Source organism: Paroedura picta, chromosome 4, assembly GCF_049243985.1.
Source record: "Paroedura picta isolate Pp20150507F chromosome 4, Ppicta_v3.0, whole genome shotgun sequence".
NCBI classification, from domain to species: Eukaryota; Metazoa; Chordata; class Lepidosauria; order Squamata; family Gekkonidae; genus Paroedura; species Paroedura picta.
The window spans coordinates 120,009,865-120,028,442 of NC_135372.1; the positions used below are offsets into that span (position 1 = coordinate 120,009,865).

Sequence of the window (18,578 nt, forward strand, 5' to 3'; positions counted from 1 at the left end):
ACATCTTTCAAATACAGCAACATTCACACAGTATTTTGCGGAGCCATCTATGCAAACAGGTTTTCGATAAATGCAAAGACAGCATTTAAAAAAAATCAATATCAAAGCAACACAAAAGATATGTAGAATAAAGATCATCATATGGCTCAGGTGTTTACAAATTATCTTTTATGCATCAAAAACGTAAGGGCGTAAAGAAAGAAAAAAGCCTCTACTTGGGAGTTTCTTTAAAAAATTTATTACAAATAGTAAATAATAACGGTTAAATATTCACCTAAGAAGCCAGAGAGGATATAAAATCTAAGTTGAAACGGGAGACATTTAAAGAGCAATAATACTGAGGTGGTTTAATGTGACCAAGTAGAAAAGTGATCTACATTCTTTTAATGTCATAGCAAAACTGCAGATGTTTTGAACAGTAATATTAGAATCTATCATAGAAGATGACATTCCACATCTACCACTGTTTAATATTTCAGCACCGCTGGCTTGGGCTGCAGCATTCTGAAGGCAAAATTCCCAGAACTTTTTCTTATGACTGCCATCTACGCCCCCCAGAAACAAATCAAAATGTAAAACTGCATACATCCTAAAGGTTTTGTTTCTTCAGGAAGCAGGCGACTTCATGCCAAAAAATACTAACTGGCCATGAGCCTAGTATCTTCTTCAACCATCATGAAGTCTCTCCAGTAAGTGAATCACATCTCAAAGTTAGATGATCCACGATTCTTCAAGGATGTGCCTCTCTTTAACTCCCCTCCACTACTTCTTCTTGGAAATCCATTCTTAGGGTTATAAATGCCACATATAGTCTGTTTACCTAGAGTTCTCTGCCACGGTCTACAAACTCACATGGAAGTTTAAATGAATTGTTTCTTGTTCCATATAGTCAGTCGGCTCATTTAAAATACCTCTTAAGCATAAGCTCTGCCTGAAGTCTTCCTTGATCACTGGGGTTCCAAAAAGTGTGCATTTGGATTCCTTTCTCTAGGACCTAGAGGGTTCGTGGAAAGGACGGGCTTTGCCTTATAATCCATTCTGCGTGGGGATTCACATGGTACAGATCTAAAAGATATGTGTCTGGGTCCAGGCAACGCTCACCTATTGAAAGAAAACATATTTGAAGAATTATTCCAAAAGCTGGCGATGAGCAAGCCATCCTGTGCCTAACAATGCCAGATTTGCTTTCCATTTTTTCCCACCTTCCAAAAGTACAAAGGCCAAAGAGAAATACATCACTGTGGTATGTAGGTGAAGAAGGGGGAAAAAATCAATGTGAACGATTTTAGTCCTAACTCTTAACACCTTGTCCTGTACAAGCCTGGTTTGCTATTGGAGGACAACGAGATTAGGATTCCTGATGAAGCCAGATCAAGTTCTGGAGGGATTTATGAATGGCTAGGAATGGGTGAGAGGACGACATCCTCAACATGTCTTCTCAGAGCCCAAAATAGGTGCAACCAAGTTCAGAGATCTCTGCTAGTCTGTAAAATGTAAATTGCAATTGTAGCCACAATTCAAAGTCAGATCTATACAGGAAAGGAAGAGGACATCTGAATAATGAACACCTAAAGGATCCGTACAGCACTGATCTAATCAAGGTCTGCACAGTCTAGTTCTCATTGGCAGCAGCTCTCCAGGGTCTCAAGCAGAACTCTTTTATACCACCTATTACCTGATCTTTTGGAACTGGAGACTGAACTTGGAGCCTTCTGCATGCAAAGCAAAGCATAAGCCATAATGAGACCTCCACATTCAAATGCACTTAGTGTCCTTAATTATTTTTTAACCCTTCAAGCTTCTTTGCTTTTGCTAATTGAAACTGGACCTCATGCATGGATAGTAGCAGTTTTAAAGGGAAAAGGGCATGCCACTTTAAAACCTGCATTTTTCCTTTAAACAAACAATGTGGGAAGGCTGGGTTTCCTTTGTTCCCACATGGCATATAAGAACGAACTCTTCTTCTTCTGATCTGAATCATGGCTGCATGGTGTTCTTATGGAAACACCTTGGAGGGCCCACATCCAGCCCGTGCTCTAACAGCTGCACTGGTTACCAATTGAATCCCAGATCAAATTTAAGGTCTCACCTTTTAGGCCATATGTGGTCTCTGCCTACACCCCTCAAAGAGCACTACACTCAGCCAACTCCAACTGGCTGGTGATCCCTGGCCCCAAGGAAGCACGTTTGGCCTCAACCAGGTCCAGGTCATTCTCTGTCCTGATCCCCCACCTGGTGGAATGAGCACCCAGAGGAAATATGGGCCTTGTCAGAACTAGCACAGTTCCTCAGGGCCTGTGAAATGGAGCTCTTCAGCCAAGCATTTGGTTAAGGTCAATGAACTGACATCTACTGGGCCCCCAGAACCCCCTCCCATGCAGATATGCCCATTAAGCACAGCATGGGGCAATCCTGCACTGACTGATCTGTGGGTTTATAGTTGATATGTTAACAGTTCAATTGTTAGTGATGTTGTTATTGTTAATTGATGCAGTTATTGAATGTTGTATCTGTCATATGGATTCTATGTTCCCTCTGAACTGCCCTGAGCCACAAGAGGAGGATGCTATATAAATGTAAGAAATTAGACAGACGAATAAATAAAATTGCTTTCTCTCCCTTTCCTGTGCTGATGCACAAGACTTCAGGGAGAGGGATGCCGTGGAAGGTGGGAGGCCCTCTATGTTCACTGCAATCTTTGTGGTCCAAGACAGGGAATCCCTGTGATGCTCAGCAGATTCATTTCAACTGGAGCAGGCCTTGCCTTTAACCAGCCAACTGCTCTGCTCTGTAAACCCACTGGAGTAATTCTCCCCAATTAGACAGCAATTGAAATTGCGTACTTATATTGCCACCAACTTCATACAGGAGCAGGTTCGTGGATTCTACCGACCCATTACTGCAAAAAAGAAGATCAGAGTTATAATCAACACCATGGCCAAGACACTCCAGTGTTAGAGATATTAACCTGAATTTACAGATGGGCTGGTCAGAGAGACTCATTCGTATATAGGGTACACATCAGTGGTATTCTGATGAGCACATAGTCTGTATAATGTTCCATGTAAGTTACATAATGTTCAGTGTAAACTGCCGAGAGCTGCAAAGAAATGGGCGGTATAGAAATCTATCTTCTAAATAAATAAATAAATAAAATCCTTGGGATAATCATCATGCACAGGAATGGTGGCTAGACCTACATTCTGTGATACTGATCAGAGACAACTACTACAAATGTATGTTTGTTGAATGACAGTTTAACAATTGTCCAGGAGAAATTTAAAGAAACTGACGATAGCAAAATGTTGATTTCCAACAAAGCGGAAATCTATACAATTCATGCAAAAGAGAAATTATTCTTAAAAGTCACTGAAGAAGTTCTTTGAAAATGAAATATCCACCTAGGGACTCATTATGATTGTTTGACTGTTTGTTGAGATTACTACACTTCATTGGAAATAAACCATTTGTCATCGGCAGTTTTCTTGACTTTCTCCTGGACCTTGACTGACGGGTCATCTCCTACTATCAGCATACCCAGAGTCTACTTGGAATTGAACTTTAGTGATGCAAGGATGCTAGAAATTCTCTTCTAGAGAGTCCTGCCCCTCCCAAATTCCCCCCTCCAAGCTGCAAGGACCACTTCACTGAGTCATCCGCTAACTTGTAACATGCATATGCACACCTGACAGTGTACTACCATACTCTCTCAGGAAGTAATGAAAGAAACATCTCTTTCATTTCTGAAATGTTGTATCATAGTAATGGGCCTGTAACTCAGGCAGTGCAGGTTACAGTGGATGAGCGATAGGGTTGTGAGTGTCCTGTATAGTGCGGGGGGTTAGACTAGACGACCCAGGAGGTCCCTTCCAACTCTATGATTCTATGATTCTAGGACTCTTGGAGTAAAGAGTACCCATTTCTCCTCTGTTCATATGTGGGGGTAAACACAGAGCCACACCCCTTTTAATGAAACAATTCCCAGAACTCCTTGGGAGAGGGAATGACCACTAAACTGTTTGGGCATTTGCTGTAAGATATGCCACAATTCCCTCAAATGCTCCTTTATCAAGAGGAAAACACAAGCTCAGCAAAAAATCAATCACAAGCAGCTGTGCAACTGAAAGAATCTAATTCAGGTGATGCTCAATTGTGCCAATGAAAACTGCAGGCCTAAAGTAGAGACGGGAGCTGTTAATAGAGTAGGAGCTGTTAATAGAGTATTAGCACTAACACTTGCAAATCCACTGCGACATTCCCAATGGTCATTTCTTTTTAACTTTCTACTAGGCAGATTTATATTTATTTACTGAAGAAAGGAACCAACATCCCTTGTGTACAGGTAAATAAATGGATGTAGGAACAGGATCTCTCTCTCTCTGTTTTCCAGTCACAATTATGAAGTTTGACTACAACATAATTGCTCTTTATTTTCTCCACTTACATTTTATCCTCCCCCACCCCCAAGAGCTCAGAGCTGCTTATATCCAGCTTCCAGGCATGTAATATCCAATTGGCTGAACTGCCTTAGCTGCAGCAGCAGACTCATTACTCATCTAGCCATGGCTACAAACTTAGACACAGCCGAAGTGTCAAACTAGGCCTTGGAAGACCCGGCATTGAATTCCCAGTCAAGAGTTCATCAAGAGATCTCACACCAACCAACCGTTCTTTCTTGTCCTAACCTATATCTCAGGGTTGTTGTGAGGATAAAACGGAGGAGGGGAGAATCTCACATGCTGTCCTCAGAGGAAAAGCATGATAAAAAAAACCTATGTTAAAAGGGGGTGAGACAAATTCACAGGAAGATGGATCACTAAGAAGCCATAAGCCATGATGAAACCTCCATGCTCAAATGTGGTGTACTTCTGAACACCAGTTGATAGAGGCTGAACAACGGAGGAAACAGATGTTGGAGAGGGCACTGCAATGGCTACTATGGGAAACAGGGGGATGGAGTTTTGGCTCTTTTGGATGGAAAAGGTAGGGTGTGTGTGTATATAAATATATAAAACAAACTGTCACTGTAAAAGAATAATTATCAAAGTGTAAAGCTCAATGATTTGGGAGAAGCCTACAGGAAGACGTTTTTTTCATGCAAAGATCTTCATCTTTTAAGTATTTCTGCTTAAAACCATTTTCATAGGACACAAACAATACAAGGCAGCGATGTCAACGCGTTCCTTCCAGCCTCGTATCTTCTGGTTCCCACAGATAAGGAATACCTGAACACCTTCAACAAATAATCAGCATTTGTGTGCTGTTTGGAGGCAGAATTGTAGGTTTTATCAGAAATCAGATCAAAAGATTAAAATGCAAATCAACATTTTCAGGACTCTTCAGCAAAGCCTTAAATGTCATGAAGCCTGATGAGCTGTGTCAGCAGTGTGTGTGTGGGTGTCTGTGTGTGGAGGGGGAATCCCAAAGAATGTCAGACACAGGCTCTCTGTGTGTTTACTACTGTCAAGTTGCTTCTGATTCATGGCAACTCTATGAATTAATGGCCTCCCAAGCATCCTATCATTGAGCGCCTTGCTCAAGTCGTTGGGTCTTCCTCTTTTCCTGCTGCCTTCAGCTTTCGTAGTATAATGGCCTTTTCCAGTGACTTGTTATCTTCTCATAATATGACCAAAGTACGACAGCTTCAGTTTAGTCATTTTAGCTTCTAGGGAGAGTTCAGGCTTGATTTTATCTGGAACCCACTTATCTGTCCACCACACGATCCTTAGCCTTTCCTCCCACGCAACATTCCAAATTAATCCACTTCCTTTCTGTCTGCTTTCTTCAACGTCCAACTTTCACACCTATACATAGTACTGAGGGATACTATGGTAAGAATGATCTTGATTACACTTAAGAATCTTTTCCAGTTCTTTCACAGCTGTTCTTCCCAGTCTCAATCTCCTTCTGATTAATCGGCTGCAGTCTTCCTTTTGGCTCATGATGGAACCAAGGAATAGAAAATTTTGAACAATTCCAATTTCTTCATCTTCAAATGTATAGTTATGTAATTTCTCAGTAGTCATTGCCTCAGTCTTCTTGATGTTCAGCCATAATCCTGTTTTAGCATTTTTGGCTTTAACCTGCATCAGTCATCATTATTTTCTGCTAGTAATGTGGTGTCATCTGCATATCTCAAATTGCTTACGTTCCTTCCACCCATTTTCTCTCTGCCTTCATCTAAACCAGGGGTCCATCCCAACCAGGGGTACATGGACCTCTGGGGTCCACAGGAGCTCTGAAGTGGCATGGTATGCGGGGGTGTCTGGGCCATCTTCTCAGCTTCTACTGTTCTTTCCAGTCTACATGAGCCAGAGCTGCCATAATAGTAGTAAAGGTGGGGGAAAGGAGCAAAAGGAGAGCTAAGGGTGTGGTAGTGATGTCACTTATGAGTGTGTGCAGAGGGCATGGCCAGCTGATATCAATTCAGGGCTTCTCCAATTCTGAAAAAATTATTTCAGGGGTTGAACATAATGGGTGATAAAGTACATCTCTGGCACCTTCACCAAGAGAAAACCACTCTGTTGCTCCACATTCGGTCAAACGTTGACCTCTTGTCCAGAGGCTGTGCAACAAAACAAATCAGATTTTGTGGCATGCACATTTCTCTTAGAACCAACCACAGCTTTTTATGATCACCAGAAAATTTTTCTGTAACTTATTACAACTAGGTATCCCCAAATCCAACTTCCTTCCATAGCCTTGGAACACAGCAGAAAGCATTTAATGAGGGAAGATGCTGGAAATACCATGAATGGATGATCCCAGTATATTTGTGTGTGTGTGTGTGTGTGTGTGTGTGTGTGTGTAAACAGCAGATGCAGAATGAGCCTGCAGTACTGGGAGAGAGTTTAATTATTGTAGTGGTTAGGAGTGCGGACTTCTAATCTGGCAAGCCAGGTTTGATTCTGCGCTCCCTCACATGCAACCAGCTGGGTGATCTTGGGCTCGCCACGGCACTGATAAAACTGTTCTGACCGGGCAGTAATATCAGGGCTCTCTCAGCCTCACTCACCTCACAGAGTGTCTGTTGTGGGTAGAGGAAAGGGAAGGCAACTGTAAGCCACTTTGAAACTCCTTCAGCTAGAGAAAAGCGGCATATAAGAACCAAATCTTCTTTCTCTAAAAGTTTCCCCTAAATCCAAGTAACTTTTCCACGTGGCTACTGTTGGCTCTATTGTATTAAACATTTTTTGTCATCAAAAAAGGTTTTCAAGGAAAAAAGATTTCAAGGGTGGATTTCCCACTGCCTGCTTCTGTGCTATGATACTAATATATACTAAACTAGGGCTGACCATGCATAGCTTACAAGATCTGATAAGTTAGAGATAGTTGGAACATGCAAGCAGCTTTGTAATCCTTATATGCTATCCCAAACTGAGAAAATAAGAGGAACCGGCTTTAGGACTTCTCAAAGGCATATCTTCTATAGCAGTGGTCCCCAACCTGCGGGCCGCGGCCCGGTGCCGGGCCGCAAAGGCCATGGCACCGGGCCGCGGCTCCCTCTCCCCGCCCCGCCCCCGCAGTAAAAAACTTCCCAGGCCGCAAGCTTGCGGCCCGGGAAGCTTCTTACTGCGGGAGGCGGGGAGAGGGAATCAGGGCCGGGCCGCGCCTGTGCGGGCCACGCCCGCTCGGCCCGATCCGTGGGCGCGGCTCGCGGGCGCGGCTCAGGTGCGGCCCGATCCGCGGGCGCGGCCGCGGCGTGGGCGCGGCCCGCGGGCGCGGCCCGATCCGTGGGCGTGGCCCGCACGGGCGCGGTCCGCGGGGGCGCGGCCCGATGCCCTGCCGGTCCCCAGCCTCGGAAAGGTTGGGGACCACTGTTCTATAGTACAATCCCATTAGAGTTTTGTAGGTGTTTAAGGGCTATGGCTCCTCCAAGAGTATCCATGGAACTGCTGCTTGGTGCAGATAAAAGGTAAAGGTATCCCCGGTGCAAGCACCGGGTCATGTCTGACCCTTGGGGTGATGCCCTCTAGTGTTTTCATGGCAGACTCAATATGGGGTGGTTTGCCAGTGCCTTCCCCAGTCATTACCGTTTACCCCCCAGCAGCAAGCTGGGTACTCATTTTACCGACCTCGGAAGGATGGAAGGCTGAGTCAACCTTGAGCCGGCTGCTGGGATCGAACTCCCAACCTCATGGGCAGAGAGCTTCAGACAGCATTTCTGCTGCCTTACCACTCTGCACCACAAGAGGCTCTTTGGTGAGGATACTGACCATTTATGCAGAACACTAGTGGACAGCGATCAGTTGGACTAGTACAGTGGTGGGATTGGCTGCCTAAGGAGGTGGTGAGCTCTCCCTCACTGGCTGTCTTCAAGAGGTGGCTGGACAGATGGATGCTTTAGGCTGGTCCTGCATTGAGCAGGGGGTTGGCCTACAGGGCCTCTATGGCCCCTCCCGACTCTAGGATTCTACGATTTCTTTCATAAGCAGCCCTAATTCCTCCTCCCATAACACCAGTTCCCAGTTTTCAATCAACACAGCAGGAAGAAAGCAGCTGTGCAGCCAAAAAGCTTAAGGAATTTTACCATTTGATGAGATTGACGGCATTGACAATATTCCAGCCATTCTGACACAGGTGCTTCTGGAACTGCCTCAGGACATCAGCCGCTTTGGTGCCATTGTTTAAGTGGACCTCCAGAGAGTCCTTCAGGAACAAGGAAGCTTGGACTTTCACTATTTTGGACGACTGGAAAATGAAGGTGGCAGCAAGGGGGAAGAGGGGAGAAGCAGACAGTGGTAAGAAGATCAGGGGCACGCACAGATATATCATATGGGAAACACTGGGCCCTCATGCAAGAGTCTCATCCCTGTGTACCCCCTATACATATGCATCTTCCCTCAGATCTGACATGACAGATGCAAGTCCAGGATTAATAGCAAATGATTCCTTTCATCATGTGATTAGACCAGGAGAGAGAAAGATAAGCAGGGGCGCCCCCTGGTGTTTATATATGAGAAAAGGATTTTTTTTGCAAGCAAAATTTGCCTGGCCTTAAGAGGGAGAAATATAGATATACATTTCAGGCACTTCAGACAAAAGAGGGAAGATAGCTAGTGGGTTCCACGCTCTCTGAGCAAAGAACCAGGGACCTCCCAGTGAAAGAAACTCATGAAGGGTCTGCTGAAAGCAAAGGTATGGCGAAGAGCACCTCTGCCTCAAAACCAATGTATTCTTGGACGTATCCAGTTCCTTCTACTTTACTAATAGAGGAAAGGGCAAGGAACAGGTTGGCCACCCCATGCTTGATCCAATCACAACTCTGAAAAATATGGGGACAGGTGTGGTCTGATTCACAAAGCCAAAAAGTGTAGCTGGCCCCTCTTGCATGTTATTACAACTGTTCTATTTCAACACAAGGCTGAGTACATGAGCGCGTTTGCATCTCCTTTGCTTTTCTGTCCTCTTTATACGATATATGCTGCCAGTGTTCTTTTAAACTGTTAACTCATCTTAAATGTGATGGCAGAAATGCAGTACACAAACATTATCAAACAAATATAAATGTATTTTGATTTGCATTTGAGCTCTGAGACTCTATAGGACAGTGCTGTAATGAAACTAGAGAGAAGGCTGAATCTACCAGAGCATTTGGGTGCAGGGAAGGGTTTCTTTTAGACAAGTGTAACTTGCTCGCCTCCCACTGCAGCTACAGTCCCCCTGCCCTTCAGGAGCAGCTGGGGTGGGGTGGGGTGAGACAACTGCTGACAGAAATCCTTCTGTCTGTGAAAGTGCTCAGTGGGATCCCAGCCAGAGTGTGGAGATCAAAGTAATATGCTCCCATTACAACAGAACTCACAACATGAGTTTCTTCTAAGACATAAAGTCACAATAAACCCCAGATTAATGCTTTAAAGATGTCATGATTGCTTCAGGGCACATGAAACAATTTAGCTATGCTGAAATTTCAGGATCCACCACTTATGAAAAAGAGCATGTAAATCTGTGTCAATATGCTTTAGGATGCTTTGGGCTGATCCTGCGTTAAGCAGGGGGTTGGACTAGATGGCCTGTGTGGCCCCTTCCAACTCTATGATTCTATGATTCTATGTACTAAGAGCTCAAAGTGCTTCATGTTACCTCAGAACTCCTTACAGCACTCTTCAGAAAGTTGAGTGACAGAAACAGACATTGAGCAGTTAGGGCCAAATAGCAAACACTTTAGAAACCTTTGTAGTTATTAAAATATTGTTGCCATGTCCCATTCTGGATTAGGTGGATGGTGGCCCCAGGAGCTTCGCCCCAGTATGTCTTTTAAAGTTTAGAAACAGGCAATAAGCCAGCATGGCATAGTGGTTAAGAGCAGCAGACTTTACTTTGGAGAGCCAGGTTTCATTCCCCACTCCTTCTCCCTTTGAAGCCAGCTGGGTGACCTTGGGCCAGTCCCAGTTTTCTCTCAGAAATCTCTCAGCCCCACCTGTTTCACTGGGTGCCTGTTGTGGGGAAAGAAAGGGACAGCAATTTTAAGCCACTTTGCGCTCCCTTTGGGTAGAAAAAAGCAGGGTATAAAACCCAACTCTTTCTCTTGGGCAACAAAGAACACCAGGGGCCACTGCGCCACATGCCTGATCCAGATGAGGGCCTCACAGAAATGTTTAAAGAACTATCACTTGTAGTTTCACCTTCAGTCGCCAGCATTCACATGCGACTGATGCAGATCTGTCATGTGGTTACCATGAACTTCAGTCCCTTTAATAAGGCAGGAGAATGATGATGGTGACAAAAAGGGGGAGACTCACTTCAGCATGGTTCTTTTCGGACTTCTCCTTGTCAGTGTGAATCTTCCTCAACAGGTTTTTGATCCTCTTGTCGTAGAACTGGTACTTTCTGCTGCTACTCTCATTCAGTTTTCGCACCTGAGCAACCAAGAAAGACGCAACCTAAAAAGAACAGCAGATGACGGGAGCTGAGATGAGATGCAGGTTCACTTGGGTTGCAACACCCTCGACACTCTTAAAGAGAACTGTGCTGTCAAACTCTTCTCAAAATCTCCAATTCAATGAAGATGGGGAGGAAAACAGAAGAGGCTCCATGCCAAGGAGTAAAAGAAGCCGCCTACTGCCAAACAGAGAGGCCAGTGATGTTATACCGGCTGAGCCTAGGTCTGTTTCAATCTGCCTTTACCCACACCTACACACCCCTGCACCCACACCTTCTCAATCTTTGATCTTAAGGCTTCATCTATTGTCTCTATCCTCCCTTCCAGTGCTCTTCCAAATATTGGGCTGCTTCTTGCCCTTCTGCTCCCTTTCCCTTTTCTCATCAGAATCCTTGTTCTGTATGTCCAAACCTGGTTCCAAGCTTGGATCAGAACCAAAACTCCTTTGTGCTCTTTTGTGTCCAACCGCTAAGTTACTCACTGAACACCTGCAATGCAACAGTGACTTCCATTCCTCTCTTTACAGTTTTACAGCTTTTCTACATTTTGCTTTTTTGTGGCTAGTGTTAACTGAGATATTAAAAGTGAAGGGCTGCCATTTTAAGAATCAAAGCCCCATTTTGACCCACAAGTTGTCTTCTGTTTACAGAGACAGGAAAGCACAAAAGCACAAACGCCCTCATTATGGACTCCTTTGGGCCTGACTTACAGTCCAGAGCAAATCCTGATAATGGATCATCATCCGCACAATATCTGCCGCCCCTTCCGCCAGCTGCTTTTCCTTTCCCTCTGGGATCTTGTTCGGCAGCCCCTTGTGCATGAAGAGGTTTGGAGCAATGACTGTGGACACATTCCAAAGAGACATCTTGTTCTTTTTCTCTCTGGAAACCACCAACCGCAGGAACTCCAGCAGTGCCTGAAAGTGGGGAAGGAAGACATTCAGAGTCAAAGTTTAATAGCAAGCTTTATGTCTCTTATCTACAGGAAGTTCCCCCTTCTCTTTTTTCCATCATGCAACCTCAAGAACAGAATAAGCTCTAGGGATTTTAACTGAATAATAAGATATATTTTCACATTATTCTGCACCATCAGCCTTGGTCTTATTTTTTAAATCTTACAAACACTAGAGAGATAGTGTGGCGTAGTGGTTAAGAGCGGTGGACTCTAATCTGGAGAACGGGGCTGGATTCCCCACATCTCCACATGTTGGGTGACCTTGAGCTAGCTACAGTCGCTCTCGGGTTGTTCTTACAGAGCAGTTCTATCAGAGCTCTCTCAGCCCCACCCACCTTCACCAGGCATCTGTTGTGGAGGAAAGGAAAGGGGTTTGTAAGCCATCCAGGGACTCATTCAGGTATTAAAATTGGAGTACAAAAAACCCCATATCTCCTACTCTTCAATACATACCCCTGTGGAAACTTTGTAAACCTGACCACCTCTTTTTGCATAGGCAGCCCTTTATGGTGGTGATACGAGGGATGAACAATGACTGTTTTAATCTAACTAAATAATATCAATTATAAGCTCAAAGCTGGGTCTGCATATGACAGGCAATTGCAGAGACTCATTCAAGGTCTCTTAAATTTCCTCTGATGCTGCAAGACTAAACATAGGGTTGCAAAGAGCCAACTTCTACCTGCCCTTCTGAATTATAAACATACCTGCTCTAGGTAGCCTGTGTTTTTAAGTGGCATGCTTACTCCAAGCCTGCTTCCTGGCCTGCATGAACTATGGCTCGCTAACCTGGTTTGCTTAACCATTTGCCTGTCAGATCCCACCTACATTCTTTCCCTTGACTACATCTGCTCAAAATGGATATCCAGGACCAAGCTTTTATTCCACCTGCGTGCTGGCACAATTGCTGGTTTGCAGACTCCAGCTCAGTGGCCTTCAAGTTATGGGCTATGATCCTCAAATATATCACAGATAATCCCTTGCTAGGCTACAAACTACTACATCAATTGTCTTTATTTCTGCAGGGTTTTTTAAACAGACTGCTGTAAGTGAGCAGAGACACCAAGAGCGCCATGCCTTCTCCCTCTCTACCAGGTTGCTTGGGAGTAAAAAGGATACTTTTTTAGCACGGGAAGGTTCAAAGACCAGTCCCTCCTTACTGAGATAAACACTATCCCTCAGTTCCTTCTCTTTTCACTGCCTAGCTCATCAGTTTGTCCTGTAATCGGGGCACAGGAGGAACACCCTGCTTCTTTGAACATAAGAGGTTCTAATAATGTTTTTAATAGTTTACCTTGATTTTAGCAAAGCTTTTGATAACGTTCCACATGATATTCTTGTTGACAAGTTGATGAAATTTAGTTTGAATACTATTATTATTAGGAGGATTTGTACCTGGCTGACATCTCTGCAAGCCTGCATGCCTATGTTTTACCAATGAGTTTGGGCTGCCTTAATTTAGAGAGACAGAAATTGCTTGAGGCATGGATATCCAAATAGTTACATGATAATTGTTTCTACGATAATGCATTCTGTGGGAGGTGGCAGCGCATTACCTTCAGGGTGTTTCGGTTGGGCTCCGGCAAAATTAGAATAAGCAGATTTAGTGCTTGCAACCTCTGTTTCAAGTCTGGGATATCTGTAGTGAGGAGAAGAATTCAAATTATACGTCAACATCATTTTTACCCCTACAGACAGCTAAACATCCAAGAGCCACAGTAGGGAACTACAAGGAAAATACAGGAAACACAAGAAATTTAATTTTAGACTTCTGAATTTTCTGGGCAACACAAACGAGATGAAGTTATGCCAGCCAAGCTAATTCTGAGGAGACTTCGCATATTCAAATCCATCTCCATGAATATAAAGATCTGCTAGTTTCAAGGCAAGAGCTCAGCAACAATGTCAGTTTGAGGATTTTTTTGGGGGGGAGGGGTTGCAGTACCCCCATTTCTGGCACCCTTAGCCTGGATGACGCAGGGCACGTTCACTGAGAATGCTCACATTATGTTCCTGGATTGCACTACACAAAGTAAGAATAGCAGTGCATGTAGAGTGGGGTCTTGGCTGGCCTGGGTCACTGTGGAAGCTTTCCTTCCCAACAATAGCCAAATGCAGCACCATGCGAGCAAGAAGGCTGCTGCATCTCACATTCACTTCCTGTGGACACAGTTGGCCAGCTTGCCACTAGTCCATTCAATGTTCCTTTGACATACATGAGGCTGTTGCATACTGAATCAGATCACTGGTCCATCAAGGTCAGTACTAAGACTAGCAGCAAATCTACAAGGCCTCAGACAGAAGCCTTTCACAGCTACTATCTTGACCTTTCAAACAGAAATGCTGCCATGGTGCAAACAGTTGTGATTATATGTCGACTGTAAAGGCAGCATCAGCCACATCTCTCTTGCTCCCCCCCCCCCCCCACACACACCCCGATGGTAGAATACTCATATTTAGGCTTGGACATAATTTGCACAACACCATTTAATTTCTCCTTCACAGTCAGGCAAGGACTTTGACCTGGATCTCCCCTTTCCAGAGACCACATCACAATGACCCTCAAAGAAACAAACAAATAAATGGGCCACAGAACAGTAATACAAGGTAACAGCTCACTTTGCACAGCTGCAAAGGCAGGCATGTATTCTGCTGTCAGCAGAGGAGTCGGGAGTTCCCGAATGAACCTCTTCAGCAAGCCAGACACGTCATTCTGATGGACCTCATCCCAGTGGAAGAAGCCGGAATAGAAGTTGCTTTCTAGCTTTTGCTCCAGACTCTAAAGGGGGGAAAAAGGAGAGAGGCGTGTGTGAAAGGGAAGAGACCTCCTAGTCGTGAGAAGATGGCTGAGTTGGCATAAGGATTTTTAAAAATAACAAAGTACTGGCCAAAAACAAAACAACCAAAAAAGGTAACTTGCACACAAAAGAATGGGCCCTCTCTACTTGCAGGGACCCTCTTCCAGTTAAGCTAGGTACAGTATGCTTTAATGACAACTCCTCCTAAGTACTGGAAGTGACACCAAACATTCCACTCTTACTTTTAAGGAAGATAAACTGTACCTTAATGCGAGTCTGTGATCCTGAGATTCTCAGGATTCCTTCAGTGTCCAGCCCCCTTTTTTCCAAACACGACAGCAACTAGGAAGCAAAACACAAGGAGGCAGTTCCATCTGCTCCCGAAGAAAAGGCGCCACAACAAAACCCAAAGTAAAGCAGCATTCCAACAGTGACAACAGTAGGAAGCAAGGAAATTAACTTACTGCTTGCAGGATCAATGGAACTTTAGTATTTGGGAAGAGTTTTTGGTCGTTTTCTAGCAGAGTGCCAAGTGGTACCCCAAAGAGCTTGTTCTCTGCAATGGAGGATAAGATGTTATGTTGACCAACCAAAATTAAATAAGTGATCTGCAGTATGACAAAATACTGCAGCATCAAAAATCATTACGGTGAATTGACATGGTCATTATGTTGCAACAAAACTTTTTAAAAATCTCTGGATAGTTGTTCCCAAATAGTGCTCCCCTGGGATTCTTGACCACACACCTTACAGTGTGCCAGTCTATCAGTGCTTCCAAAAAGTAGAAAGAAGTGCTTTCAAGTCACAGTCACAGCCAACTTATGGTGACCCCAGAGGGTTTTCAAGGCAAGCAACACTCAAAGATTATTGGCCATGGCCTGCTTCTGCATCGTGACCCTGGATTTCCTTGAATGTCTCCCATCCAAATACTAACCAGGGCTGACCCTGCTTAGTTTCCAAAAGCTGACATGATTAGGCTAGCCTACACAGGTCATAGTTCCCCCAAAAAACTAGTGATGTGAAAAACACTGAGACCCTGCAGATCCATTACCAGTCAGATCAGTCCAAACTGCCCTTGACAGATACATGATCTGATTTAACAGAAGGCAGCTTTGTGTGTTTGTGTGCTGGCAATGAATACAGCAGCACTGACTTCTAAGACCTGTTTTGTTAGCCACCATCAGCAGGAGTCTAGAGGGGCAGCCTATAAAAATTCTCAAATGAATTGTGACAAGCAAGAAAACCAGCAGGGAGTCATTTAATGGTACATATGTGACTTCCCAGCAATAGATGTGCTGGGATGGGTACATCTGCACTTTAAAGAAGACAACATCCTAAAGAAGACTTGCAAATCCAACAGTCCACCAAATTCCCTTCTCGTTAGTTTAATCAATGGCAGGAATTATCTGAAGCCAAACAACCAATGAAAAGGAGTAAGGACAGTGGAGGTACCTGTTGCCTTCCGTTTTACTGCCTTGTTTCTCTTCAGTTCTAAGCCCAAGACATCACAAAGCGCAGTTAGCTCGATGAGCGCTAATGTGGGGATCTTCTTCATATCCTGTGGTGATAGATCACCTATCCTGGTCACTCCCAGCCTGCCCTTGGGGATCTTAAACTTCTAACCCAAAAGAAAAAAAAAAGAAAGAAGGGGTCAGCGCGGCATTTTGAAGCTAGGACATTGTCTTTTCTGAAGCTGTCAGGCAGATATTCGAAATATGTGACTACCCAGATATTCACACATTTCAAGAAGGGTGCAAGAAGAAGTCTTACAGGTAGAGAACTCTCATCCTTGATCCGTCTGGATTCCCTTGGGAATGAGCCTTTGAGTAGGATAGCGGCTTGCTCTGAATAAGCAATTTCAGTGCTGAATGCCTCTTCTTTTCCAGATCCCCTCAATGGAGATGGGATGTCTGGGATTCCAGTTACATCTGCTAAAACATAGTTGTTTAGAAATGGGGAGAAGGGGTCACATGAGATAAACATGGGTACACAGCAACAACAAAGCTCAATCCGAATATATTATCAACAGCCGAAATACATCACCACCATCATACATAGTTTACATCCTTCACTCGGAGTATCACAACCTGGATCAGTCCATTCAGAGATCCTGTGCCATTGGAAGCAGCTAATACATTTTATTTACACACACACAGACACCCACACAGGCTACCTGTAATGTTCACACAGACCACAGTCATTGCATTTTCCTTCATACGGCTGCCAAGTCGTTCAGAAGGAGATCCAAGCTGGTTTCTAAAGAACATATTTTGTCTGTTTAAACTCTGAGAGGCTTCCTCCTTACATTTCTGATTGTTGTTGGATGGCTGAGATCTGTGCTGCAATCGATCCGTTTCTGAGCCCAGCTCTGGTGCAGTCTCCTAGCCAGGGGAAAGAAAGAGAAAGCACATGTGAAATCATAGTCTCAGGAACCCATATTGCAGGACAGCCTAACAAGACATACGAACTATAACAATGAAATATCCTTTGTAGAGAAGGAAAAAGCCCTGCAGATACAGAGCTTTCACTCTGGTAAAACATGCAACCTTTTAAGGTCGCATCGGATAATATAAGAGTTCTGTTTGCACACACATGGCTTTAGACTGAGTCGGATAACTAGTCTCTCAAGGTCAGCATTTTCTACTCTGATTGGCAGGGGCTCTCCAGGCTCTCAGCAGGGATCTTTCAAAACACTTACTATGTGAAACTTCTCATTAAAGCAATCTACGGATTGAACTGAGGGCCTTCTGCTCCCGGAATAGTCACTGTAGTAGAGAGACAGCCCCTTGCCATGATGCTAGTTCCGTCAGTGGTCACTCATTCACACATGTGTGGATAACACCAGACTACCGAACTCAAGTGATACCAATCATGTGGGAACAAGTCTTAAGTTGCAATCTGAAGAGTGCTTTCCCGGGAGTAAGCCCTGCGGAACAAAGTGGGCTCTACTTCTGAATACGCTTGCTTAGGATGGCTAAATCAGTAAACAAAAAAAAGAATCCCTATCATCTGGGAGAATCATGGCACATTTGCACTAAGCATCTTGCTGCTTTGCTGTTTGACATGTGACTGTCCTGGATAATTGGTACCCTATGAACTGCTGCCGCCCGCATGAGGTTTTGCATGGTCAAACTCAAACACGGCCCGTTTCTCAAACCCCTGTTTATGGGGGGGGGGGGGGTCAATTCTATCACCCACGGTCAAAACTGCTTCCAGTTGTCAGAGCTTAACAATTAAAGCAAATGGCTAGACTAATTGTTGTGACACAGAAATACCCAGGTACCATTTCTCATGAGAAAAGGAGACTAGGAGATCCAGACTTCCTGAAAGGTTCACCTGCCAACCTGGAAACCCGCTATTCCCAATTTCAGTGGGCCTCCAAAGCTAATTTTAAAAGTACTCTTCTCATATGCATGTATTCCTACTATCATAAGTAGTAGTAGGGGCTTCACCCAGGAATTCAGAACAAGATTTTTGCTAAATTCTAGTTCAGAAGAACTACTGACTTGAATTCAGCACAACAGATCAGCAGCCATCCGTGTCTCAAAATATGTGAGGGAAGGCTCTGCTTTTTACAATGAAAGGTGTGCAGGTGAGCTGCTTTACCTTCCCGTGTACCCTGAAATGTTTTTCTTGCCTGTTATTAAAGACAAGCCAGGGTATGGGCAGGGTTTGCTCTGCCCACAAAACATAGCCCTTCTTGGGTAAAAGGCAGATTTCCATCTTCCTACGTTAAAGGGACAGACACGTGAACAATGCCCGCATCTTCTCTCATTGCATTCAGCTTGGCCGGCTCTGTGCTACACACTTAACAAGGCCTCCCAAGTGAAAAGCAACCCAGGCTGAGTCAACAGATGCAAAGTGGAACTGTTTGTCTAAGAGAGAAAACAGTTTTACTGCTTCTTTTCCTTGAACGAGATCTGCAGAAAGCCCCAGCAACTTAG

At 44.3% G+C, this 18,578-nt stretch overlaps 1 protein-coding gene across 10 annotated transcripts in view; it reads right to left on the reverse strand.

Annotated features, from left to right (window-relative positions):
• Positions 1-222: 222 nt before the first annotated feature.
• ARHGAP40 (Rho GTPase activating protein 40) overlaps positions 223-18,578 on the reverse strand; it is a 72,366-nt gene continuing 54,010 nt past the window's right edge. For 9 of the 10 annotated variants that reach the window (XM_077335412.1, XM_077335410.1, XM_077335411.1 and 6 more), the window contains exons 4-15: positions 16,940-17,015; positions 16,405-16,565; positions 16,087-16,252; positions 15,099-15,190; positions 14,899-14,976; positions 14,456-14,615; positions 13,393-13,475; positions 11,592-11,798; positions 10,743-10,883; positions 8,531-8,691; positions 2,844-2,899; positions 223-1,101 (exon numbers count right to left, since the gene is read on the reverse strand). In XM_077335412.1, the coding sequence (XP_077191527.1) occupies positions 995-1,101; positions 2,844-2,899; positions 8,531-8,691; positions 10,743-10,883; positions 11,592-11,798; positions 13,393-13,475; positions 14,456-14,615; positions 14,899-14,976; positions 15,099-15,190; positions 16,087-16,252; positions 16,405-16,565; positions 16,940-17,015 (1,488 nt within the window). In that variant the 3' untranslated portion in view covers positions 223-994. The remainder of the gene's footprint in view (positions 1,102-2,843; positions 2,900-8,530; positions 8,692-10,742; positions 10,884-11,591; positions 11,799-13,392; positions 13,476-14,455; positions 14,616-14,898; positions 14,977-15,098; positions 15,191-16,086; positions 16,253-16,404; positions 16,566-16,939; positions 17,016-18,578) is intronic. The other variant, XM_077335406.1, reaches the window with a different exon arrangement.